This window comes from Schistocerca americana, chromosome 2 (genome assembly GCF_021461395.2).
Source record: "Schistocerca americana isolate TAMUIC-IGC-003095 chromosome 2, iqSchAmer2.1, whole genome shotgun sequence".
Taxonomy (NCBI): Eukaryota; Metazoa; Arthropoda; class Insecta; order Orthoptera; family Acrididae; genus Schistocerca; species Schistocerca americana.
This window is the reverse complement of record NC_060120.1, coordinates 733,934,389-733,961,896: the sequence shown is the minus strand read 5'-3', so window position 1 is coordinate 733,961,896 and position 27,508 is coordinate 733,934,389. Positions and strand designations below refer to the sequence as shown.

Below are 27,508 nucleotides of genomic sequence, written 5' to 3'. Positions count from 1 at the left end.
CTGTGAAAGAGATAAAATAACCTGAGATTAGCTTATGATATTCTTCTGTTTACAAATAATACAGAATAAGGTCCCGAGTTTGAGTCTCAGTCCAGCACACAGTTTTAATCTGCCAGGAAGTTTCAATACAGATTAACTTCAAACATTAGTCAGCAAACTTTTGTTAATTTGCTCTGAAGGTAACCAAAAAATGAAATATGATAAAACCTAGATCATGATGACTGAATGGACTCTGGAGGAAAATATGTGTGTTGGAAGTACACAAATGCAAAGGGCCACAGAATATGTCTATTTGGGGCAACTAGCAAATATGAAATGACACTTAACACTAGATATATTTTGACATATTAAATTGGGCTGGCATGATAACAGAAGATGTTCTTCAGTTTTCAAGTCTATGTTGCTGGCTGGACAGAAGAAAATGGTTTTGACCAATGTGTACTATGAGCAATAATTTATGGTTGTGAGACAAGGAAATTAAATGAGTTCATTGTTAGAAAACTCATAGCAACCCAACGAGGGATGCACAGATCAAGATTAAGGTGCACAAAACAGACAGAGAGAAAGCACTAGATGTCAGATGTATAACAGAGGTCACTGAAAATGGAAAGGGTAAACACTTTGAAATGGTAGTGGACTGGATGGCAGATGGTCACAACAAATTCTAGATTGGAGCCCAATTTACCAAAAGAGATCACAGAGAAGATCACTAGACAGATGGGACCGAAACTTAATAAGGTCAGCTGGATTCAATTGGCAATGGAAGCTCAAGATTGGCAGAAATGGAAGAACTTGCTGATATCTTATGGTGCACACCGACTCAATGAGGTCACAACACCAAGCAACTGAATTGGTTGTGTGCAGGTAATCATTAACCAGATCTAGTACTATAGCTTGCACAAAAAATATGATTAAAGAAAAGAAGAATAAGCACTTCACTCATGTATCCGTTCACTCACGCATGAATTGTTCACTGTAGATGTTACCAAGAAGGCGAATCTCTACATATGTAAACAAGTTATAGTATTTATTAACTAAATCTATACACTGTGTTAACTATGAACTATCACTATAAAATTTAATACCAAGTGGTTGTAACTATACTGATGGCATTCCAAGTGAGGCAGAATGGGCTGTAACATTGCAGGACACTGAAACGTTGTAGGTATTTTCATTAATCGAGGCATTCATAGAGTATGCTGCCGGTAAAGTTGTTTTATCAGAATGACAGCAACAGCAGAGCTGCACTGTGGCAATATCACCGACAGAAACAGCTGTGCAGAGGCCCCATGTCAATTACTGAGCTCAAGAAAATAAGGAAATTTGAATTAGGTAGCGCATTTGGGAGACAGTTTGGAGAGGGAGGCAGCCCGCTCCCATGGCAGTTGTTGATGAAGTTACTGCAGATATAACCGACTGTGCAGCACTTGCCTCAGATTCTGCAGTTAGTGCTCACAGGACATATCTCTCCCCTGGTCAACATTTCAAAAGATTTTGTTGCATGTATTCCATTGGCATCTCTACAAGATTTAGAATGTATTTCAAATGAAGCCCCAGGTATGCTACAACATCATGATCTTGCCCTTTGTCTTTTGGCATGCATGGATATGGAGCAATATTTTCTTTGAGGAGATGATACCTCACAGGCCTGTTAGATGTGCAGTGACCTCTGCATGTTATAACAACCTCCTTGTGCAACATGTGATACCAGCTCTGCACGAACACAACTGTGTCCACATCACTATTTTCATACAAGATGGGGTGATGCTACATGTAATTTTCCAGGTGAAATACTTGCTTTGAGAAAACTTCAGTAATGATCACATCAACTCTAGGCAATTTCAAGATGTGTGTTCTTCCAGATCCTGCACCCTAAATCCATGTGGCTTCTGGCTGTGGACATATCTGAAAGATCATGTCCATCAGGGATGTATCCAGACTCTTGATCTACAGGATAGCATACGACAACATGTCGCTGTGATTACACTGAATATGCTGCGAGCAACTGTCGACCATCCCGTGTCACAGGTGCGGCATAATGCTGACATGGGAGACCATACTGAACACATGTTGGAACTTGTGACCATACCATAATAAACATGTCAGAACCACCATTATTATGTTTTTGATCATCCCTCCCCTGTTTCTGCACCCACACCACATTCTGACTATTTACATTGCCAAATTTTCAGTGGAGGCAGAAAGTGAAACCCTTTTTTTTGTCAGTATAGTCTTTGAGCACACTGATTAATGAACATACCTATGATGTTTCAGCATCCTGAGATGTATACAGCTCACACTGCACCACTTGGAACAGTACCAGTTTAATTATAACCACAAAGTTGTATCTATGCTTATACTAGCAAATTTTAACCTAGTAAATTTGCAGAAAAGCTGCTGCAGTGTAAAAGGCTTATGCTTCTTCAGTTAAGTTATACAGTTTTCAAGTAGAGCTACTACATCAGGTAGAGTGCTGAAAGACTCTTGTAAATTTATAAGGAAATTTCTCTGTCACATTTGTAATGTGATCTTTAAGCACAGAACTGTACCCAGCAGACTCAAATGTGCACCACCAAAACACTGCTCAAAAATGGGTGCAAAAAGAGCTTTATGAATTACCACCCAAACTCCTCGCTGATAACTGTTGAACACTTCCATCAACACAGTATATTTTTCATATACATAAGTTTGATTTGCAGAAAAGCATTCCAACCAAGCAGGCCAGTTTCTAATTTAACTTCTTAATGATACTCTAGAATACTACAACAAATAACTAAAATGTCATTGGGCTTCCAGCCACATCAAGTGGTTAAAATACTGTGAAATTTTGAGTAAGAACTCCATGGCCATTGCCAAGTGGAATGACTGCCAATGGGCTGTCAGTATGCCCTCATATACTCTTTCTGCTGGCTGTGACATCACTTGTGCTCACATTATTGCCATATATGAACTTATGTTGACTGTGCATTTGATGTGCCCTATTCAACCTCATCATCACTTGATCCCACTCCATGCCACTGTCTCTGTTAAGGGTGTTGTCAGTGACTTTCATTTCAACAGCATTTCCATTTACACTGTCCCGAAGGCGTTAATGCAAGCCAATGCATCATATTTTCAACAGGCAGTGCACCTTACCCAACATTGCAATGGCAGAAAGCCAAATTTCTTTATTTGCACCTTGTCAGTGGTCTTCTTATGATTTTTATATTATGTTCAGTTTTGATGTGATGTGGATAGTCTCAGAACACCTAGGGTCTGAAAGTACCTTACACCTGCAGCCAATCTTATATCACAAAAACAGTGTGGATCATAGAACAATGCAGTAAAGAGGACGAGCAGTTTATTACACTATCATGAAAAATCTGCTTCAGCTATGCTCTAGAAAACTTTCACTGGATTAAAGTTGATTGCATCTCTGTCATGGCTCACACTAATTACCTATTGGGCAGTGTAATTAAAGAAACCACTGAAATAATAATCAATGACAGCACCCTTAATATAGACACAGTGTAAAGCTCAACATGATGTGGGATCCAGCAGTCATGAAATTTAAGAGGACACATCGAATCCACAATCAACATATGCATATACATGTCAATAACATGTGCACCAGTGATGTTACAGCTGGCAGCTACAATATATAAGGGCATACAAGCAGCCCACTAGCAGTCATGACACTTGAAAATGACTGAGAAGTACTTGGTCAGAAGCTCATAGCATTTACGCACTTGATGTGGGCCGGCCGGAGTGGCTGAGCGGTTCTAGGCACTTCAGTCTGGAACCGCGCGACAGCTACGGTCGCAGGTTCAAATCCTGCCTCGGACATGGAAGTGTGTGATGTCCTTAGGTTAGTTAGGTTTAAGTAGTTCTAAGTTCTAGGGAATTGATGACCTCAGTGTTAAGTCCCATAGTGCTCAGAGACATCTGAACCATTTTTTGAACTTGATGTGGCTGGAAGCTCGACAAAATTTTATTCAATTTTACCACAGTGAGGCTCTTAATTCTTGTACAAAATGAGTAAATTTCTCCATTTGGATTCTTTTTTGCCCCTTCAAGGCTTTCAGTTGCATGAATCATCAAATTTTACTTAGAAAGGCAGAGAGCTTTATTGGATTACATGGAAAAGTGTAATGTTACTTGAATCATATACATAATATAGGAAGTGAAAATTTGTTCTGAACAATTTAGGAAGGAAAATGGTCTCATATCATATCAGTAACATTAGCTGTGAGATCCCACAAGGTTTTTTATATTTACAAATGATCCCCCAATATGCTAAAGTCTATAGAACCACTTCATTCTCTTTGCTGATCACAAAGTTATTTTGACTGAGAGACCACAAAACAGCAGCAAAGAGAGCTCAGTTGACATAATGTTTGAAGAGTTCCTCTAATGGCTTACTGCAAATTGTATGGCACTTTATAATGAAACTCCCAATTCAAACACAGTTCATCATGTCACATAGATTACAGGAAACCATAATAATAAAATGTGGGGATAACCCATTAAAGCCCATACAATCCTCTAAATTCCTGAACCTGGTAACAGTAAGTTAAATTGCCTTGTACATGTTCCTGACTTGTGTAAAAGAATGAGGTCCAAAACATTGTCTGCATTAGCAAGTGAATTCCTTGAGTATTTCCACTCAATAGTGTTTTGCAGCTATATATTCTTTGGTAACAACCTTCATAAAAAAAAAAGGTTACCATACAAAATAGAGTGATCAGAATCATGCAAGAAGCTCATTTAAGGAATTCAATGCTAGAAATCATTTAAATAAAACACTATCTGACACTCCAGTAATTTTTTTTTCTTTTATTCTTTGTTACTGGTAATTTTACAGTGCACAAAATAAACAACATATGGAGTGTAGTCATATATGGAATTGAAACAAGGATGATAAATAGTTCAGAGAAGAAGAGAATAAAAGCTTTTGAAATGTGATGCTGCAGAAGAATGCTGAAGATCAGATGTGTAGATCATGTAATTAATGAGGAGGTACTGAATAAAATTGGGGCGAAAAGAAATTTGTGGCTTTACGTGACTACAAGAAGGGATCAGTTTTAGGACATATTCTGAGACATCAAGTGATTACCAATTTAGTACTGGTGAGAATTGAGGGGGGCAAAATTATGGAGGGAGACAAGAGATGAATACAGTAAGCAGATTTAAAAGGATGGAGGTTGCAGTAGCTACTCAGATGCTTACTAAGGATAGAGTAGCATGGAAAGCTGCATCAAACCAGACTTCAGACTGAAGACCACCAAGAACAACATATCACAATCATTACACTAGAAATAAGTGTCACTTGTACAGATCTGTAAAAACATTCAGCTAGAATGGAGTTCTCTACTCCGTTACAAAGATAGTATGATGCTCTGCCTGTCAATATTAAATCTACTAAAAGTGATCTATATTAATTTCAAAAATAGCTCGAAGTATGTTTTGATTCAACACCTAAATTTTATGACAATATACAGGGTGGGGCATATAAAAGTGGCCAGGATGAGTGGATATGACTGGACGTTAATGTATGCGTATAACCACACCCCATGACATGCACAGCACATGTATGCCTTCCACGTGATTCAGACTGAAACTTGGAGCACATTTACACAATCTTCATGCCTGACAGAGTTGTTAGCAGAGGCCAGTCTGTTCATGGCCCTAGTCGGCCACCCAGGGCACCTGATCTATCAATATACGATTACTCTGTGTGAAGAGCCCTCAAGTCTAAGATGTGTCACAACTCTCATAGTGATCAAGAACTGCAGCAGAACATTTCAGATGAGACTGCAGCAATTCCAGCACTCCAACTTTGATCTGCCTTCAGCAGCTTGCTGACCAGGGCCCAGAAGTGCCAAGAGATGAATGGTGGTCACTTTCCACATCTGCAATAGGTAGACTAGTACTGTATTTCCTTTTCTCTACTGTGTTGCTTTGTACCCTGGAACTCTGTTCTCCAGGCCATTTTTATATGCCCCACCCTGCACAATCTGTGTGAACTACAAAGTAATGCACTGCAAGACAATTAAAAAAACACTGAATAGTCTGAGAGTGTATATAGCAGATAATGAGTCACCAAGCAAAAACCGCATCACAAGCTGGAAGCATCCTAGGACAAGAGTTTTCTGTGTCACACACCTCTTTGCCACAGTGCTTGGACTTTTACTCAAAAAGTATTCTACAGTAAGCACTTCCAAACCAACACACTTCCTGCACCAATGCCAAGCTATCCACATGAGTGCAGTTATTACATGTTCCTTAGTCTTTAAAGTTATTACTTTACTAGATCTTAACAGCTTGCTGTAATGTTATGAGATAGGTGCATGAACGGAGAAGACATTAAAGGAGAGTTGGTTTTATGTGCCTCTTAAGGAAACAATATTGCAGGGTTCCCTTGACACCTATGGAGAACTAGTTGGCATAGGACTGACATGACATTTTGGAACTTGAATGGTTTAGCACTGCCTCACCATGGTCTTCCTGATTCTGGAATATTTACTTCATGGAGTTTGTTATGATGTTGTAAGTGCAGTGTGATATGACCCCTTTGTAAACTGGGTAAACTGCTGTGGCACCTTGCAAGCAGCTGTTAGAGACAGAATACGAATATTGTTAGATCAGCTCACCAACGGAGCCCTAGTTCATTATTGCGTCATGCAATTACTTTAGTTATTGTGCTAGATTATTCACTACATTCTTAATTTGTAAACTGTATATAGCTTCTTCCTTCTTCATTTTTGTTAGATGACACTCACTCATATTACCCTCGTAAGCCCAGTTATTTTTGTATTCCATAGTTCTTCAATTCCTGTATTAAATCAGTCAAATTTGATGCCCTACAAGAATGTTAAAGACTTACTTTCATGTCATCCTTAGAGACTGCATCCACTGATCTTTCCAATGAACAGTGGGCACTCATGGTGTGTGGGCACTCATGGTGTGTACTGGTATACCAACTGGTTCCACATTCCTTTGTTCATAGACATTTTTGTAAGTTTGTGCAACTGATTGTGCCTTGTTAATATTCCAGTAAAGGAACTATTCTAATCTGGACGTTCTTTCATGACATGTCTCCACAGTTTAACTTTCCTTTTACCCTGCTTGACTAGTAATACTATTATGTATCCATGTCGTGTTCAGTGAGGAACAAATCCCACAGTATCAAACATTATGGGACTCCACATTCTGTGTTTAGTATTAATCCTGTGTTGCAGTTTGTAAATGTGATATTCTAATTTCTGTTATCATGGAAAGGCTCAATCAATAGTAGAAGTAGAAGCAGAAGTAGAAGTAGAAGCATGCCTTGAATGTCATAATATTTTAGTTTGCTAAGTAGAATTTGATGATCCACACAATATAATGCATTTACAAATTCACTGAATATAAAAACAGGACAATATGTACAAATCTGGAAACAACATTTCTGGATTATGAAATTGTTGTTTACATCCTCAGCACTTCACTGCTTAGATTTCATTTGGCTTTCTCTAAAGAGAACACTTCACAAAAGACAGACTGACATGCACCAAGCAAATCGATCAGTCTTCTAGTGAAGATACACACTTTTAATGGAATGAACATTAAAAAACTGAGCTTTGTTGAGCAAGTAGTGAAGCTAGGTCTGCTTGTAATTGCTACAGTAAAAAAAAAGAAAGAAACTAGTCAAAACAGACTGGAATGGAATACATTATGAGTGTGATGAAAGTTAAATGGAGAGAAGCAAAGGATGTAGCCACGTAAATTGATGGTAGATATACCAGGGAAATTCTTTGCTGGATTTCAAGAGAAAAGAAAAATTCAAGAAGAGAACCCAGTGGAAAATGGGTACTTAATGATAATGATAATGATAATAATAATAATAATAATAACAATAATAATAAACCAACAACCACCCATCCAGAAACAATGCAAAACATTTATTCTAATGCATTAAAAGATCTGAAGAGGCCCTTTATCCTGCTTTAGATGACAAATGATGATGATGATTATATTAACAACTGCTGAATCAATGTTTTGTTTATTGAGTGCTGTTAGTATAGATTTTGCTGAAACGGAGTCAAATATTTCTTAGAATGTATGAAGTTCAGACAAAGTGATAATGCATATTGATTACTCTATTCTACAATTTTGTTCACAAGGTATTCATTTTTCAATTCAGCTTGCTCTTTCATTTGATTAAAATCCAATCATTTTGTTTTATCTATGGTGATAATTCCAGTGAATATTTTGTAGATTGTGGGCAGGAGACTTTCCTTTTTATACTTTTGTAAATAAATGATTAAATATAATTTCACATTTAGGAAACAATTTTCCTCTTCAGATATTTTGTAACAATTTTGATACTTTCTTTAGTGTTCCTTTGCTTCCAGATTCCACAATTCCTGTCAATTTTTTTAATCCCTAATCAGGACTTACATTTGAGACATATCAGTGTTTTTATCCACATCTTAAATAATTCTAATGTGTAAAGAAATGCTGAAATAAATGTATAGTTTTCTTCAGTTGTTTATAACTGTTCCATCTGTCTTTTTAAAAGATAAAACACGGAGTACACCCCAAAGTAAGTTACTCTTACATTTTCTTCACTCTAATACTGTTTTCAATTCTTTTTCTTACCAATTCACATTGGGCCTTCTCACACTTTCTCATCTGTTGTCAAATTAGTTTTGTTTAATTCAACATACAGTATTGTGTATTATTTCATGGAAACACTTATCATCTCTTTAATAACTGCCTTACTGCATTTGAGATTTTCTTTTGCTTTCTTTGTAGCCTATCTGCACCATCATTTGCTATTTGAATAAGTGTTTTTATTTTGTATGATGGTGAATTTGTTGCTTAGTTTAATTTTTGATATATCATTATTCTTTCAGTCCTTCCCAAGTTCACTTTCTATTGGTTTTCTTCTCAAAGAAGAAATTACAGAGAAGCATGATGTTCTTCTCAGCAAATTCTACTAATATATGATGTCCATCATTTATAATACAGGGCTATTACAAACGATTGAAGCGATTTCATAAATTCACTGTAGTTCCATTCATTGACATATGGTCACGACAACCTACAGATACATAGAAAAACTCATAAAGTTTTGTTCGGCTGAAGCCGCACTTCAGGTTTCTGCTGCCAGAGCGCTCGAGAGCGCAGTGAGACAAAATGGCGACAGGAGCCGAGAAAGCGTATGTCGTGCTTGAAATGCACTCACATCAGTCAGTCATAACAGTGCAACGACACTTCAGGACGAAGTTCAACAAAGATCCACCAACTGCTAACTCCATTCGGCGATGGTATGCGCAGTTTAAAGCTTCTGGATGCCTCTGTAAGGGGAAATCAATGGGTCGGCCTGCAGTGAGCGAAGAAACGGTTGAACGCATGTGGGCAAGTTTCACGCGTAGCCCACGGAAGTCGATGAATAAAGCAAGCAGGGAGCTAAACGTACCACAGCCGACGGTTTGGAAAATCTTACAGAAAAGGCTAAAGCAGAAGCCTTACCATTTACAATTGCTACAAGCCCTGACACCCGATGACAAAGGCAAACGCTTTGAATTTTCGGCGCGGTTGCAACAGCTCATGGAAGAGGATGCGTTCAGTGCGAAACTTGTTTTCAGTGATGAAGCAACATTTTTTTCTTAATGGTGAAGTGAACAGACACAATGTGCGAATCTGGGCGGTAGAGAATCCTCACACATTCGTGCAGCAGATTCGCAATTCACCAAAAGTTAACGTGTTTTGTGCAATCTCACGATTTAAAGTTTACTGCCCCTTTTTTTTCTGCAAAAAAAACGTTACAGGACACTTGTATCTGGACATGCTGGAAAAATGGCTCATGCCACAACTGGAGACCGACAGCGCCGACTTCATCTTTCAACAGGATGGTGCTCCACCGCACTTCCATCATGATGTTCGGCATTTCTTAAACAGGAGATTGGAAAACCGATGGATCGGTCGTGGTGGAGATCATGATCAGCAATTCATGTCATGGCCTCCACGCTCTCCCGACTTAAACCCATGCGATTTCTTTCTGTGGGGTTATGTGAAAGATTCAGTGTTTAAACCTCCTTTACCAAGAAACGTGCCAGAACTGGGAGCTCGCATCGACGATGCTTTCGAACTCATTGATGGGGACATGCTGTGCCGAGTGTGGGAGGAACTTGATTATCGGCTTGATGTCTGCCGAATCACTAAAGGGGAACATATCAAACATTTGTGAATGCCTAAAAAAACTTTTTGAGTTTTTGTATGTGTGTGCAAAGCATTGTGAAAATATCTCAAATAATAAAGTTAATGTAGAGCTGTGAAATCGCTTCAATCATTTGTAATAACCCGGTACTTGTATGTATCTAAATATATCCAGTCAATAATTATTTTATGGTTTTGTTCTTTTTTGGTTTAAAGTTCCAAATTATCATATTGTGGTGGAATTTGGAGTAATTTATATGGTTCTGTAACTCTCCAAAGAGCGCTTCCACTTCCCCGTCAGAAAGTGATCATGTTGGTTCATAGACCTGAATAATTTTCATGGAATATCTTTATCTATTGTTTATTTTTAAATGAGTCTTGAAATTCTTTGTCCAATATGTATTTCATATTCTGTTTACAGTGAAGCTTACATTTTAATTTCTGCTCTGTTGTTATCTAATAAGATATATGACCTGTTGACTTGAATTCCCTTTTGTTTTCATTATTTTACTACACTTCCATTAACTATCCCATATCCCTTTTAATCCTTCCTTCTATGTCCACTAACCTATCTTTGTATCCAAACATCCTGCAATTTATTGATCCAAAACACAAGAGTTGTAGATGAATTTTGGAAGCTGTCTATAGCATCCCTATTAAGCCAAACTTCAAGTAGAAAGGTAGAGCCACAGATGTAGCTCCACCGGCTCCACGCACTTAAGTCGTTCCCTAAATTCCTACAATTCTCTACTCCCATCATTCTTTCATCATAACCACACATTTTAAGAAACTCACTAATAGCCATTGTAAACAAGATGTCAGGTTTCAAAGATTTTTATCACATATGAGAACAATACTAAACCTTTGCAGAGTTGTCATCACAGTGGTTTTAGCCAAGGTCTGATAGGTTTTAAAATTTAAAAGGCTGGGACAAACATGACCAGTTCAAATGCTGACAATGTGCCAACAAGGGTTCAAGTCAATATTGTTATTTAGCAGTCAGTCAGTCTTTATGAAAATTGTAACTCATTTAGTCCAGAGGCAGCAGACTTGAAACCCCCATGCTGTCTACAATACAGATTGGTGAGCAGAAAAACCTTGTTTGTTTCCTGTAAAATGATCCATCTTGGTTGTTAACCTATGGGAACTGATAGCTGCATAACATGCATAAATGGACTGGAAATTAGGATGAAGTCTGGTTAGTCTCTTAATCATCAATAAGACATAACTATGGGCTTTACCAACAGTTCTTAGTCAATTCTGTGCAGTTTCGGGGCTGCAGATGGATGAAATTGACTTTTTGCTGCGATATTTCAGCTGATAACCATTCAGCCATCTTCACGAGAGTGTTTTATATATTTCAGCAGAAAATCATGTAGCCATCTTCAGGTGAGTATTTTAAACCATAAAACATTCACCTGTAACTCTCCGAAGAGCGCTTCCACTTCCCTGTCAGAAAGTGATCATGTTGGTTCATAGAGGTTGTCAGCCAAAATATCGAGGCAAGAAATCAGTGCCATCTGGCTGAAATCCTGAATCTTCATGAACTGCTCTGTATACCGGGAAAACTTCATTTCTTTGTGGAATCACATTTCCGAAAACAAATGTATATCATTATTCCTCAACAGACCTGTGAATTGTATTAGAGATGCTAAGGATTATAAAAAGTGACTGTGCATTGTTTATCTAATAAATGAGAGAATGACTGTGTATATATTTAAAAAAATGGATAGTGAAACACATTTTACACGTAATATGTAGATGATATGAATGACAAAAATGTGTATTAATAACCATTAGGAAAAGCTGATACAGTGGATCAGAGTAAAAATGTGTAACGTTATACATTTATTACACTGATAGTTTTAAAAAAATGTAGGAAATTAAATTCTGGGAGGGAAAAAAAAACATAAAAATACATTAGCAAATGGACTGTAGCATTCTGAGAACACTGTGCAGAAGGATAAAAGTAATGTCAGAAAATTTTTATTCCAATAATCCACCTGCAGTCACAAATAATTAATGTGGCTGTCTCACAAAATTTCTGTAGAAAGCGCAAAGAAAGACAGTGATATATTTCATTAGCAGTTGTAGAGAGTACAGAAATGCTGGTAATATGGTGAAATATTTTAAACAAAGGCCAAAGAAACAAGTGCAAAAGAAAAATATTGAGCATTTTCACCACACGCAGCCTAGGCAGTTTGTAACAAAAGAAATTGAGATGGCAATGATGAAAGAAGAAGCAACTACAGTTAAAATTTGCATAGTTATAAGACACACACACACGCATGCACACACACACACAACACACACACACACACACACACACACACACACACACACACACACAATTTATGAACAGGACTAAAGAGATTTTGTGATAAGTTATCATCATCACCAGTCCACTGAAAATTTGCAAAAACAAATTAGATTTCAATGAAAGAGAATGACATTTTATCCTGTTATGTTATACATACATGACTTTGGTAAACAGTGATCTGCATAAATTAATGTAGTTGGACAGAAGGTCTTATCCAGCACAAATGGTGAACACCAAGTTTGGTATACTAAACAGACATACATCGCAAAATTCCCATAACTGGAATAATTTCTGAAAGTAGCCAGTTTCTAATATTAATGGCAGAGTGTGACTGATTTTTTTCTTCTTTATAGATGCATAAAAATGTGCTACTTGTGCTTGTGACACACTTAAAGTCTGTCTGTTACTTGCTATTATTTCTCTAACTAATCATTCATCATCCCACAGATACTGAATTTTCTTACTTTTCACTGATTGATTCACTTACTGACCATCTCTATATAGATCCCATAATGACAGAGAGGCTTTAAACGTGTGCAGTGACTCCAGGTATAAATTAACAGAGAGCAGTAGATGCCACTGTACTAGCAGTACCTCAACTGCTATTATTTCAGAAACAAACAGAAAGTTAAGAATGTCATTGTTACTTCAGTTACAAACAATATTTTCAAGCTAGAAGTGTATATTAGACATATCTTTAAGTATCAGTAACAGTTATACAAGTACAGAAATTATTTCTATCATGAACAACTGTACAAACTCAGAAATTGCTTTGTGGAAAATTGCTACTACGAATACAGATCAGAACTCACATTTGTGGAGAGACAACACAAATAACAAAATTGTTATGTGTTAGAAAACTATGTGAAAACGATTTAGTGAGATATGTAAAACAAATCATAATGTAGACTGTAAATTATTAAGCTGTAAAGGAGACCACACACTGAATAGTAGGAGCATTGAGTCACTAACAGCCACACAAAGTTTTCATTCTTTTTTGTACACCTTTCAAAGAATCAACCCATTTGGTGAGTCCTTTACTCCTAAATTATTCACCGTCTGCCAGATCCTTCCAGGCCATATTCAAAATGCAGAATGATTTATGTCAAATAGCAGCAAATGGTATAGTTAGCTTTTAGTAAGAAATGACATCCAGTTAATATCAACATTTTCACACATTCCAGATTTATTCATTTCCTTACACACCAATAGTGTGTCTTAAAGCTACAGCTCTTAGTTAAATTTAATTTTTAATTCTTTGCTGAAAGAGAGAGAGAGAGAGGGGGGGGGGGGGGGGGGGGGACGGAGAATGGGGTGAGGGGAGGTTGTTGGAGAAAGAGGAGGATGAGGAGGAGGCGGAAGAGGAGAAAGAACAAAGGGTTAAGATGTTTTATAAATAACAAGATAAGTAGAAAGGTACCTGTTGCTGAAAGCTGAGATGTTGAGCTGCTCTTCTTGTTCAGTCCTGAAAACTGGCTCCCAGAACTGCTGCCTTTGCTTCCTCCACTACTGCTGCCCCGGTCACCAGTTGATGCAGGTTTTCGGCGTGAATTATCCAAACCATGCAGCTGTCCGACAGCTGTGTCACTCAGACTACCATCTGCTGGCATTAAAGAGATATTCAAATAGATCAAATAATTTTTCACATTATGCAGTGACAACACAGTAGGTTACCATATCAATAATTTTTTTAATGGAAGGGAATATGTAAGTAGATCTTTAATAGGTCTTACACCTCAATATACACACATAAGTATAAGCACATCATTTGACTTTTGCTGTTCTTCAAACAAAGACAGTAACAACAGGCCAATTTCTAGAAACCTCAAAAGCATCTCACTATTTCTGTCAGTAGTTCAATTACATTTCAATTATTCTCTGTTCATCAAATTTCCTTTTTGTCTTACTTTCTACCTTAATATATATTGTTTTAACAAATATGTTAAATCTTCACTTTCTGCCACTAGATGCTTTCTCAAAACTCTTGTTTTAGGCCAAAAAAATATCGTTTCACCCATGTCCATTACACTTCACCCACAGAAAAGACATAGTTGTGAAAAATATGTATGATCTGCTTCATGAAAGGCATATGCATTGGAAAATCTTTCCTATACTCAAATCTACATTTCAATATCTAGTTGAAAATGAAATATATTAGCCTCTCCCCTTATCAAGGACTTTGTCTGAAAGCAAATAATTTCAAAGACCCTACTTTTAAATGTGCCTATCTGCCACTCAATGCCTCCTTGATGTTCTGAGCAGCAATCTATTCAGTGCATATTGTTATTCCATTCTAAACTTTCCATTGTTTGATATAATCTTTGGCAACTTCTGTGGAAGTATAATTTGAATTTTATGTTTTCAATGGCTTAAAAGTTAAAAGTGTTCTTCCTCGTGTCTGCTGAGTTGTTGTTTTAATTTTATCCACAATATTTTGATGACCAACCAAGTTGTCTTCTTCAGGTGCGGTAAGTTTTGCTGTTTGGATGCCAATCAAATGTGAACTATTGTCAGTCTCACACCACTATTTCTTGATGAGTTCGATTTCCTATGCCCACTATGCCCTTTGATGCTTTTTTGTTTTTCAGAGCGTTCATGACATATCAGTGTGAGCTTAGAAAAACAAAAAGCATCAAAGGAAGATCAGGTGCCAGGAATTGAATCTGACTATAAACAGCAGTGTGAGACAGGTGATTATTCACCATTTGGTTGGAGTCCGGCAGCAAGTATGCACAACAGGACCTGAAGAAGGTAACTGGGTTGATTGTCAAAATATTGTGCATAAAATGGAAACAACAACTTGTCAGGACAGCCAGGAGCACACTATTGAAGAATCTTGTGGAGAAAACCTGAGGTATCATGGTTTAAAATTTCTTTTTATCATTTTTAAACTCATATAAAGCTTTCTGAAGGTGGCAGGGGTAAAATGCAGGGAGCAAAAGGCTATTTACAATTTGTGCAGAAACCAGATGGCAGTTATGAGTGGAGGGGCATGAAAGGGAAGAAGTGGTTGGGAAGGGAGTGAGACAGGGTTGTAGCCTATCCCCAACGTTATTAAATCTGTGTATTGAGCAAGCAGTAAAGGAAACAAAACAAAAATTTGGAGTTGGAATTAAAATCCATGGAGAAGAAATAAAAACTTTGAGGTTGGCTGATGACATTGTAATTCTGTCAGAGATAGCAAAGGACCTGGAAGAGCAGCTGAACAGAATGGACAGTGTCTTGAAAGGACTATATAAGATGAACATCAACAAAAGCGAAATGAGAATAATGGAATGTAGTCAAATTAAATCGGGTGATACTGCGGGAATTAGATTAGGAAATGAGACGCTTACAGTAGTAAATGAGTTTTGCTATTTGGGGAGCAAAATAACTTATGATAGTCAAAGTAGAGAGGATATAAAATGTAGACTGGCAATGGCAAGGAAAGCATTTCTGAAGAAGAGAAATTTATTAACATCGAGTATAGATTTAAGTGTCAGGAAGTCATTTCTGAAAGTATTTGTATGGAGTGTAGCCATGTATGGAAGTGAAACATGGACGATATATAGTTTGGACAAGAAGAGAATAGAAGCTTTTGAAATGTGGTGCTACAGAAGAATGCTGAAGATTAGATGGGTAGATCACATAACTAATGAGAAGGTATTGAATAGGATTGGGGAGAAGAGAAATTTGTGGTACAACTTGACTAAAAGAAGGGATCGGTTGGTAGGGCATATTCTGAGGTATCAATGGATCACCAATTTAGTATTGGAGTGCAGTGTGGAGGGTAAAAATCATAGAGAGAGACCAGAACTGAATACACTAAGCAGATTCAGAAGGATGTAGGTTGCAGTAGGTACTGGGAGATGAAGAACCTTGCACAGGATAGAGTAGCATGGAGAGCTGCATCAAACCAGTCACTGGACTGAAGACCACAACAACAACAACAAAGCTTTACATCTGTTATATAAAAATACATGAATAAAGCTACACAAGAATTATTCAAACAATGAAATAAAAAAGTCAAAAGTCTGGATATATATGTTTCTTTTGTGGCAGATAATGATAACTTAGCTGAGAGTAAAAAATATAAATTCAGACAAACAAGCCAAAAAGAACAAAGAAACATCACGGGTTTTAATATACCTTCTCTGTAGAGGCCACTAGAGATGAAACACCAGCTTGGATTCAGCAAATATAGGGAAAGTAAATGGTTGTGTCTTTTTAAAGGAAAAATCCAAGTTTTAAGGGAACCTCAGAAAAACATGGATGGCCTGATGAGGATTTTAATCACTATCCTCCTGAATGCAAGAGCAGTGTTTTCACCACAGGCCCTCTTTGTACGGCAGAGGAACCAGAGAGGGTGGAGATGAGTTAGTCAGAAACAAAAATCATATCGAACAAGAAAAATACATGAACTGGGAGAAAAGCAACACTGAGATATGAGACCTTGAATTTAAATTGATAAAAGGTCACTTATGGTCTCAGTAACTTTTGTGTTGCATTCTGTAGTTTGTGAATGTTTGCATGGTGAATGATGGAAAGTGTACACAATGAATGATGAATCAGATGATTACACAAGATGTTGGCACCAACGTTCAATAAATATGGACATGGTGTGGTGTGTATCAAATTATATGGCAGCATAATGGAAGGTGTAATCCAGAATGTTGTCATATATAACAGAAAACTCCATAAAATTTAAACTGTATTCTTGGGCTCATGAATAGCCACAACCTCAGAAGTCAGTACATTTTGAAAATATCTCACAATGTTTTCGCAAATGAGCACTGAGTTACATCACAGATCAGTCCATCACCATGGTCTGTTTTCTTCCAGTCACATTTGTTGGCTCAACTCACAACCAGACAGCAGCATTTCAACTTAACTTATACCTTGTGCCATGCTACAGATAATTCCATTGTCATAGTTAGTTTTGCTTCTGTCACATCCATTCGCTTTGCCAACTCACAACCAAATTATAAGCTCATACGTTGCTTGATGGGAACTTGCTAGTATGAACACAAAATGGAACTCATGTTTGTGGAGAGACAATACACAAAGAAACCCTATCATATTCTGAGAATCATAGAATACATGAAATACAGACACAAACTCGTGACTAACGTACTATAATTCTTAATAGCCAGATAAATAATCATCATTCTCAAGCTATCCAAGTCAAGAATGAAAGTGATCAATTTGTATGTTCCACAGAAGTTAGTAATTAGACTCAGCAATTTGCATTGGATACTGGATACTATCATCTGATTGGCCATGCCATTGGAAAGAAACTGTGAATAGCAGCACAAAGTGGAAGATCTGCTGACACCATAAGTGCACCTCAACCTACTCAGTAATATAGTCACACCGTTTGAAAACAAAAGTAAATGGGTTAAATCCAAAAGGAAGTACAAGAGCCTCTGTTTATCTGTTTGTTCCTGAAAAATACATTATCTAATCCATTGTAATTATGTGATGAGAAACTGTCTCTTTTACAAGAAACTTCATGGTGTGTGTACCCCAGGATGCATTATACATTTTGAAAATGCTATTCCAACCGACTTTAAAGGAACAAGGTGCTACCAATTGCAGATTAAGGCACACACTGAAATGAAGGTTGCCTCTCAAAGTTATCTGGGTCTACTTGAGTTTTTCCCACAACTGGCAGAGAGGATTGAGAAGACCAGCCTTGCTCATTGGATTCCAATGAAGTTCACAATCTGCAACATTGTCCTCAGAACTGATCATAGCCCTCTGGCTCTGAACCAAGTAAAAGGCTTAAGCCAGAGACTTCATATCTTATTTGACACTCTATGTTGTGACTTTCTGGTTTGTATCATAGGACTGATAATGGTGGTATCCCCCTAAATGGGTCAGGGGAGTACTATAAATTAGAGGTTGATATGCAGGTGGCTGACTTTGTGTGGAGTGCACACAAGAGCTTGTAGATTTAGGCAATTCTCTATTCACTTCAAATGTTGATAATTATAGTGTAAGACCCAAAGTCTCAAAGGGTCCAGGGTACTTTGCACCACACACTATACAGTGAATTGCAGAGTATGTATGTAGATGTAGATGAAAGAAATGGCCCAACAGATAAAAAGATAAAAGTCCTAGTGACCTGTTATATCTTAACAACATTTTAATAGAATTTCTGTGCAGATACAGTAGTGCCTTGATTTTCAGTTCTGTATTCAATCATTAATTTGTTAGTCACTCATGTTAAAATATGACTGTACAGAATTACTGCTTTGTGTTCTGTGTTTCATGTGTTTTAATAAATCACCCATTTCAAGAATTACAGTTAATGATATTATCAATTGCTGAAGCACTCACAACAAAATATCAGAGTTTGCAGCAGTTCAAAAAAGCAGTGCAACTAGTATAAAACTGTTTGCCATGAACTAGTTAAAGAAAGTTGGTTAAAACACAAAACTAACAGCAGTCAGATATTTTATAAAAATCTAGGCATACACCTAAAGGATAGAAACTCATATCCACCAAGATAGCAATAGAAATTGCACTGAGATTGTTTGACCAGGAATCAGTATCAAGGGTGGACCTAAACTTGTAATTGCAGCACTCTATCAACCAACAGACTCACCCTGAGATAGTAGGTAACTATTTGTATGGACTTTAAACCATAGTATAGTGGGAATAGAAGTGTGCCAGATGGCTAGACAGAATACACTTTTCTGTCATCAGTCAATTTTGCTATGAACATGTAGACATTATAATAATGACTCTACCAGAGTACTGTAACTAAACAAAGACTGATAGCTGAAAAATTATTGTGACCTGAAGGTACAGGCAGATTTCATGACAAATAACACTTGGCGCATTATAGATCACAATTCAAATATCCCAAGTGTTAGAGAATGTTATATCATGAACAATAAAACTGTACTAAATGACTGGAAGAAGCACAAATCACACCTATCTACAAAAGGAGTAGCAGAAGTGATCCATCACACCACCACTCAACCCCTTTGACATCCACCTGTTGTAGAAACATAGATCATATTCTGAGCTCAGATATAATAAGGTATATCATGCGGAAAGACCAGCATGGGTTCTAATGGCATTGAGCGAGTGAAACTCAACTTGCACTTTTCACACATGATGCCCTAATAGTAATGGAGCATGGATCAAGGCTACCTGATGGATGTAGTATTTCTTGGCTTTTGAAAAGTAAAAAGAGGTGGGAATTTAAGGAAATGGGACCTGGATAAACTGACTAAACCAGAGGTTGTACAGAGTTTCAGGGAGAGCATAAGGGAACAATTGACAGGAATGGGGGAAAGAAATATGGTAGAAGAAGAATGGGTAGCTCTGAGGGATGAAGAAGTGAAGGCAGCAGAAGATCAAACAGGTAAAAAGACGAGAGCTAGTAGATATCCTTGGGTAACAGAAGAAATATTGAATTTAATTGATGAAAGGAGAAAATATAAAAATGCAGTAAATGAAGCTGGCAAAAAGGAATACAAACGTCTCAAAAATGAGATCGCCAGGAAGTGCAAAATGGCTAAGCAGGCATGGCTATAGGACAAATGTAAGGATGTAGAGGCTTATCTCACTCGGGGTAAGATAGATACTGCCTACAGGAAAATTAAAGAGACCTTTGGAGAAAAGAGAGCCACTTGTATGAATATCAAAAGCACAGACGGAAACCCAGTACTAAGCAAAGAAGGGAAAGTAGAAAAGTGGAAGGAGTATATAGAGGGTCTATACAAGGGTGATGCACTTGAGGACAATATTATGGAAATGGAAGAGGATGTAGATGAAGATGAAATGGGAGATACTATATTATGTGAAGAGTTTGACAGAGCACTGAAAGACCTGAGTCAAAACAAGGCCCCGGGAGTAGACAACATTCCATTAGAACTACTGACGGCCTAGGGAGATCCAGTCCTGACAAAACTCTACCATGTGGTGAGCAAGATGTACGAGAAAGGCAAAATACCCTCAGACTTCAATAAGAATATAATAATTCCAATCCCAAAGAAAGCAGGTGTTGACAGATGTGAAAATTACCGAACTATCAGTTTAATAAGTCACAGCTGCAAAATACTAACACGAATTATTTACAGACGAATGGAAAAACTGGTAGAAGCCGACCTCGGGGAAGATCAGTTTGGATTCCGTAGAAATGTTGGAACACGTGAGGCAATACTGACCCTACGACCTATCTTAGAAAATAGATTAAGTAAAGGCAAACCTACGTTTCTAGCATTTGTAGACTTAGAGAAAGCTTTTGACAATGTTGACTGGAATACCCTCTTTCAAATTCTAAAGGTGGCAGGGGTAAAATACAGGGAGCGAAAGGCTATTTACAATTTGTACAGAAACCAGATGGCAGTTATAAGAGTTGAGGGGCACGAAAGGGAAGCATTGGTTGGGAAGGGAGTGAGACAGGGTTGTAGCCTCTCCCTGATGTTATACAATCTGTATATTGAGCAAGCAGTAAAGGAAACAAAAGAAAAATTTGGAGTAGGTATTAAAATCCATGGAGAAGAAATAAAAACTTTGAGGTTTGCCGATGACATTGGAATTCTGTCAGAGACAGCAAAGGATTTGGAAGAGCAGTTGAACAGAATGGACAGTGTCTTGAAAGGACTATATAAGATGAACATCAACAAAAGCAAAACGAGGATCATGGAATGTAGTCGAATTAAGTCGGGCGATGCTGAGGGAATTAGATTAGAAAATGAGACACTTAAAGTAGTAAAGGAGTTTTGCTATTTGGGGAGCAAAATAACTGGTGATGGTAGAAGTAGAGAGGATATAAAATGCAGACTGGCAATGGCAAGGAAAGCGTTTCTGAAGAAGAGAAATTTGTTAACATCGAGTATAGATTTAAGTGTCAGGAAGTCGTTTCTGAAAGTATTTCGATGGAGTGTAGCCATGTATGGAAGTGAAACATGGACGATAATTAGTTTAGACAAGAAGAGAATAGAAGCTTTCGAAATGTGGTGCTACAGAAGAATGTTGGAGATTAGGTGAGTAGATCACGTAACTAATGAGGAAGTATTGAATAGGATTGGGGAGAAGAGAAGTTTGTGGCACAACTTGACCAGAAGAAGGGATCGGTTGGTAAGACATGTTCTGAGGCATCAAGGGATCACAAATTTAGCATTGTAGGGCAGTGTGGAGGGTAAGAATTGTAGAGGGAGACCAAGAGATGAATACACTAAACAGATTCAGAAGGATGTAGGTTGCAGTAGGCACTGGGAGATGAAGGAGCTTGCACAGGATAGAGTAGCATGGAGAGCTGCATCAGACCAGTTTCAGGACTGAAGACCACAACAACAACAACATTGGCTCCATACCACATTAATGATTAGTAACATAAGTATGATAATTTAGGTATTAAACAAAATCTGTGACAGAACTGAGGATTTCTTTGTAGGGAAGATACAGAATGTTGAATGAACAGCCATCAACAGAAGTAAATGAAACTTCAGGCTGTACCTGGCAAATATGTTGGAACCCTTGTGGTTCATGTTATATATTAATGGCCTGGCAGACAATATTAATAGTCACCTCAGAATTTTTGCAGATGGTGCATTCACATGTAATGAAGTATTATATGGAAAAAAAAACAACAAAACTGTACAAATATCCAGTTGATCTTGATAAGACTTCAAAGTGGTGGCGCAACTCTCACTCACTCACTCACTCACTCACTCTCTCTCTCTCTCTCTCTCTCTCTCTCTCTATCAATCACTCCCTCTCTCAAACACACATACATACCCACCCACCCTCTCCACATGCACACACACACACACACACACACACACACACACACACACACACACACACACACACACACACTAAAGCTAAGGAGAAAAAAAGTATATGGCAGGAAGAGATAGAGAGCAAGAAAATTTCCATGTTGGTTTTCTGCAAGTTGTGGTAGAAAATATGAACTTCAGTTAAACTGAGTATAAGTAACAGATCATATTTCCTGGTATTAAATATTACAGTAATACTGATAAAAGCATATAATGTACCAACATAATTTTGTTTCAGCAATTCTTAGAGTATAATTCTCTTCAGCAAAAATAATACAGCAAAGAATTATCTTTCCCACATCTTTCATTTATTTACTTCTTTCATATACTCTATGCTGAAATTATACTTTCATGGCAGAAATTAGAAAAACCTACTTCAAACAGTAATAAAAAAGATTTTTGTAAGAATCTTTTATATTGTTAACCTCTCCTCATGAAACACAGCAATAAAGTTTAATCAGATACAGGGCTTTTATTTATTTCCAGATTTTTATTACTTTTTTCTAGCAATCAAATTACTATAAAAACGAATTTAATCTATTTTTGACAATATGATGGAAATGGATAGATGAAAAATCTACTCACTAAACTGCAACAGGAGAACATGCATATAAAAAAGGTTTTACTAATGCAAGCTTTTGGAGCCAGTGACTCATTCTTTTGATAGAAGTGTAGAAGGGGAAGGAAGAAGGCTGAAGAGAAAAGAACTGGAGAGGTTTAGGAAAAAGGGGTAGAGTTCATAAGTCACCCCAAACTGCGGGTCTGGGGAGACCTACCAGATGGAATGAGAAGGAAGGACAGATGTTGAGAACTGCACTGGACAAGATTTCAGAACCTAAGAACTTTAAGGTGCAATTCAAGGTAATATGCAAGACATAGATCACTGCTAAAAAACATGCATGAGTTCATAAGAGTGAAAAGCCAAGTGCACTGTATATAACAGAGGTGGGAGGGGAATGGTGAAATATAGACAGGTTAGAAAATGAAATATGTAGGAAACTAAAATGGAATGAAGAAAGAAGTAGTTGCTATGAAGAAATGCTGGGATGGAAGAAATTAACATAGATTAAGGCCAGGTGGGTGGTGAGAAACTAGGACTTGTTGCACTAGTTCCCACCTGTGGAGCTCTGAGAAAGTGATGTCTGGGGGGAAGGATCCAGATAGTGCGTGTGGAGAATCAGGCACTGAGGTCATGATTGTCATGTTGCAGAGCATGCTCTGCAACAGGATATTGTGTGTCGCTGGTATACACCCTCTCCCTATGTCCATTCATTCTAACTGGCAATTTGGTGGTAGTGATGGCAGTGTAATAGACCAAGCAGTGTCTACATAACAGCTGGTACATGGTTCACAGGTGGCTCACCCTTTCATAGTATATGTTCTGCCATTTACAGGGCTTATATAGGTGGTGGTAGAATGGTGCATAGGGCCAGTCTTGCAGTGGGGACAGCCACAGGGACAGGAGATGTGTGCAGAAGGAGCATAGGGTCTGACAAGGATACTGCAAAGATTGCGAGGGTGAGGAAAAGCTATTCTAGGTGTGGTGGGTAAAATCTCAGACAGAATGGATCTCGTTCCAGGGCATGATTTTAGGAAGTCATGGCCTTGTCAAAGTAGCTAATTAATACATTCAAAACCAGCATGATACCAAGTCACCAGTGATGTGCTCTGAAGTTGTTTTTTTGAAGGGATAAGCAGTACCAGGATTTGATGTGATAGCCCAGGAAATCTGCTTTTTAACTAGGCTGGTGGGGTAATTACATGCAGCGAAGGCTGAGGTGGGAATGGTGGTGTATTGCTGTAAAGAGTCTGCATCTGAACAAATACATTTGCCTCAAATGCCAAGGCTGTATGGGAGGGAACATTTGTCATGGAAAGGACGGTAACTGTCCAAATCTAAGTACTGTCATTTGTTAGTAGCTTTAATGTGGACCCCTCGTGATGACCGGGTGTTGTGTGCTGTCCTTAGGTTAGTTAGGTTTAAGTAGTTCTAAATTCTAAGGGACTGATGACCATAGATGTTAAGTCCCATAGTGCTCAGAGCCATTTTTTTTAATGTGGACATAAGTGTGTAGCTGGCCTTCAGTGAGGATGAGATCACCATCAAGGAAAGTGGCATGGGATTTGGAATAGGATCATGTGGAATTTAACTAGGAATTTAGCCACGAATTTTAACAGGTCGGCCTCACCTGACTCATCAATGTATCTGAACCAAACCTGGATGTGAAGGGTTATGAAAGCCCCTTCCAAGTGACCCATGAAAATATTGGCACAGGAAGGAACTGTACTGGTTCCCATGGCCGTTCCCCTGATCTGTTTGTATGTGTGCCCCTCAAAGATGAAGTAGCTGACGGTACGTATAAAGTTGACTAAGGTGAGCAGGAAGGATGTCACATGTTTCAAATAAGGTGGGTGCTAAAATTGGGGAAATATTCAGCAGCAGACAGACCATGTACATGGGGGATGTTAGTACAGAGGAAGGCGGCATCTGTGGTAACAAGCAAGATGTATGGTGGGAGCAGGACAAGCATCGATTTCAAAATCATGCGGGAAATGGTTGGTGACTTTAATATATGAGGAAAGTCTTTGTACTATGTGTTGCAAGTGCTGATCAGCTAAAGCAGACATATGTTTGGTGGTTGCTTTGAAGCCAGCACCTATAGGATGGCCAGGATGACAGGGTTTGTGAATCTTAGGAAGAGGGTGAAAAGTGGATGGGGGTGGGGGGGATTTGCATGGTTTGGACGAGGTAAGAAGTTCTATGAATTGAGGTGTTAGTCCTCGTGGGGCCTGAGGTTTTAAGGAGGGACTGCAGGTCAGCCTGAATCACAGGGAAAGGATCTTGAGAGCAAATGCTGTATGTAAAGCTGTCAGACAGGTGACATAGACTTCACTAACATACTCCTGCCAGTCAAATACCACAGTGGTAGATCATTTATCTGATAGCAGGATAATGATGGAGTCATCAGCTTTTAGGGAACATAGAGTACTGCAGAGGACAGGTTAGGGTCATGTTGCAGGGACCTGAGGAAGGGTTGTGAAGCAATGCTGGATGTGAGGAGTTCATGGAAGGTATAAGGGATGGCTTTGAGGTAGGGGTGGTGGGTCAAGTTGGGATCATGTTATGAACTGTTTAAGGCAGTATTCAACATCAGGTTTGCTGTTGGAAAGGTTTTCAGATTGGCTTGCAATGTAATATTTCCAGTTGACATTACATGTGGAGGAAAGTAGGTGCTTCATCAAAGCAGTGTGATTAAATGCAGGTTTAGGAGTGAAGGTGTGACCCTTGGATAATGCAGACCATTCAGGAGGGGAGAGTGCTTTAGACATGAAGTTGAGAACACTGTACTGTTGTGACTGGTTCTTTTGATTATGATTTATTATTGGTCTGGGAGGCAGTGGTGAAGGCTCTGAGATGTAGGGGATGTTGGTCAAGCTCAGTTTGTAGGAGAAGAGTGATGGTTGATGGTGTGGCTGTTTAGGGAGGTGCAGAGGGACAGGAAGTGAAACACACTGTTGAGGTAGTTTAGGAGAAGATGGGATAGCTTTCTGAGGTGAAATCTGGCATGTTGTTGCGGTTTGAAGTTGGCTTTGCAGTTAATGCCATCCAAGAAAACACGAGGGGCAGACAAACTACAGGATTTTGTAGAAGGTGAGAACTTTAGTGGAGTGGAAATTGGCAGATGAGACATATAGTTCAAAGATATGTTGGGTAAGTGCAAGAGATTGTGGTATTTCAAATTGTAAAAGAGCCTGATGCAGAGCAAGATTATATCCAGAAGCAGGGACTGTCAATGTTAGGCCTTTGTGAGTTACTCCAGGGAACAAGCAGGTGTCAAGAAACAGAATGTGGGACCTTAGTTTTGATAGTGTAAAAGCGAGTTTTCAATAAGTAGGGATGTAATATGTGATGGGATTTATCATGGTAAGAGAGGACAGTTTGGAGTGTTAGAAACAGTGGGCGTTCCACAAAAGTGAAGCAAGGGTTGGAAAAAGATAGAAAAACAAAAGAAAAGCAAGAAACAAATTAGGAAAAGTGAGAAAAATTCGCACAAAAATAGTGAGAACAGTCAATGGTAACAAAAGGTACTGAGTTGGTGAGAATTTTTAGCCAGAAAAGTGGTCTGTATGACACAAAAAAATAATTGTAAAAGAAAAAATCAATAGGAAAAGTAATGAAAAGAGGCTAAACTGTAAAAACTGGGCAAACAGAAAGAGAAAGTCATTGGAGAAAACGTAAACTACATTGCTTGGCAAGTAAAGTAATGTAGGAGATGGCAGTAAAAGTTGATCAAAGCGGTTTGGAAAAAAACAAATGCAAAAAATGTGAAAGAATTACGTTTAAGCAAGGTAAGTGAAGGGTGGGAAAGAAAATAGCTGTCAAATTTCCAAATAAATCAGTGAAAGACAATTAAGAGAAAGCTTTGCAGTGCAGTGAACCATAAGAAATTGTTATAACTAAATTCTTAAATAACATAGGAAATGTTACATGTAAAATTGTAATCAACAATAGCACTGAAGTTCAGCTACACACTTCAGTCTGCATTACACCTACTAACAAACAATAGTACTTAGATTTTGACAGTTGCCATCCTTTCCAAATCCAACATTGCCTCCCATACAGCCTTGGCATTCAAGGCAAATGAATTTGTTCAGATGCAGACTCTTTACAGCAATACACCACCATTCTCACCTTAACCTACACTGGATGTAATTACCTTACAAGCCTAGTCAAAGCAGATTTCCTGGACCATCACGTCCAATCCTGGTACTGTTGATACTTCCAAAAAACAACTTCAAAGCACACCACTTGTCACTCAGTATTATACTGGTCTTCAATGTATTAATCAGCTACTTCGACAAGACCGTGACTTCCTAAAATCATACATTTTGTCTGAGATTTTGCCCACCGCATCTAGAATAGCTTTTCGTCACCCTAACAATCTTCGCAGTTGTTGTTGTTTGTTGTTGTGGTCTTCAGTCCTGAGACTGGTTTGATGCAGCTCTCCATGCTACTCTATCCTGTGCAAGCTTTTTCATCTCCCAGTACCTACTGCAACCTACATCCTTCTGAATCTGCTTAGTGTATTCATCTCTTGGTCTCCCTCTATGATTTTTACCCTCCACGCTGCCCTCCAATACTAAATTGGTGATCCCTTGATGCCTCAGAACATGTCCTACCAACCGATCCCTTCTTCTGGTCAAGTTGTGCCACAAACTTCTC

General features: G+C 38.2%; 1 protein-coding gene across 1 annotated transcript in view; it reads right to left on the bottom strand.

Annotated features, from left to right (window-relative positions):
• LOC124594764 (regulating synaptic membrane exocytosis protein 2) overlaps positions 1-27,508 on the bottom strand; it is a 1,241,912-nt gene that overhangs the window by 421,356 nt on the left and 793,048 nt on the right. The window contains exon 18 of the mRNA XM_047133151.1: positions 13,926-14,108. Coding sequence (XP_046989107.1) covers positions 13,926-14,108 — 183 coding nt within the window. The remainder of the gene's footprint in view (positions 1-13,925; positions 14,109-27,508) is intronic.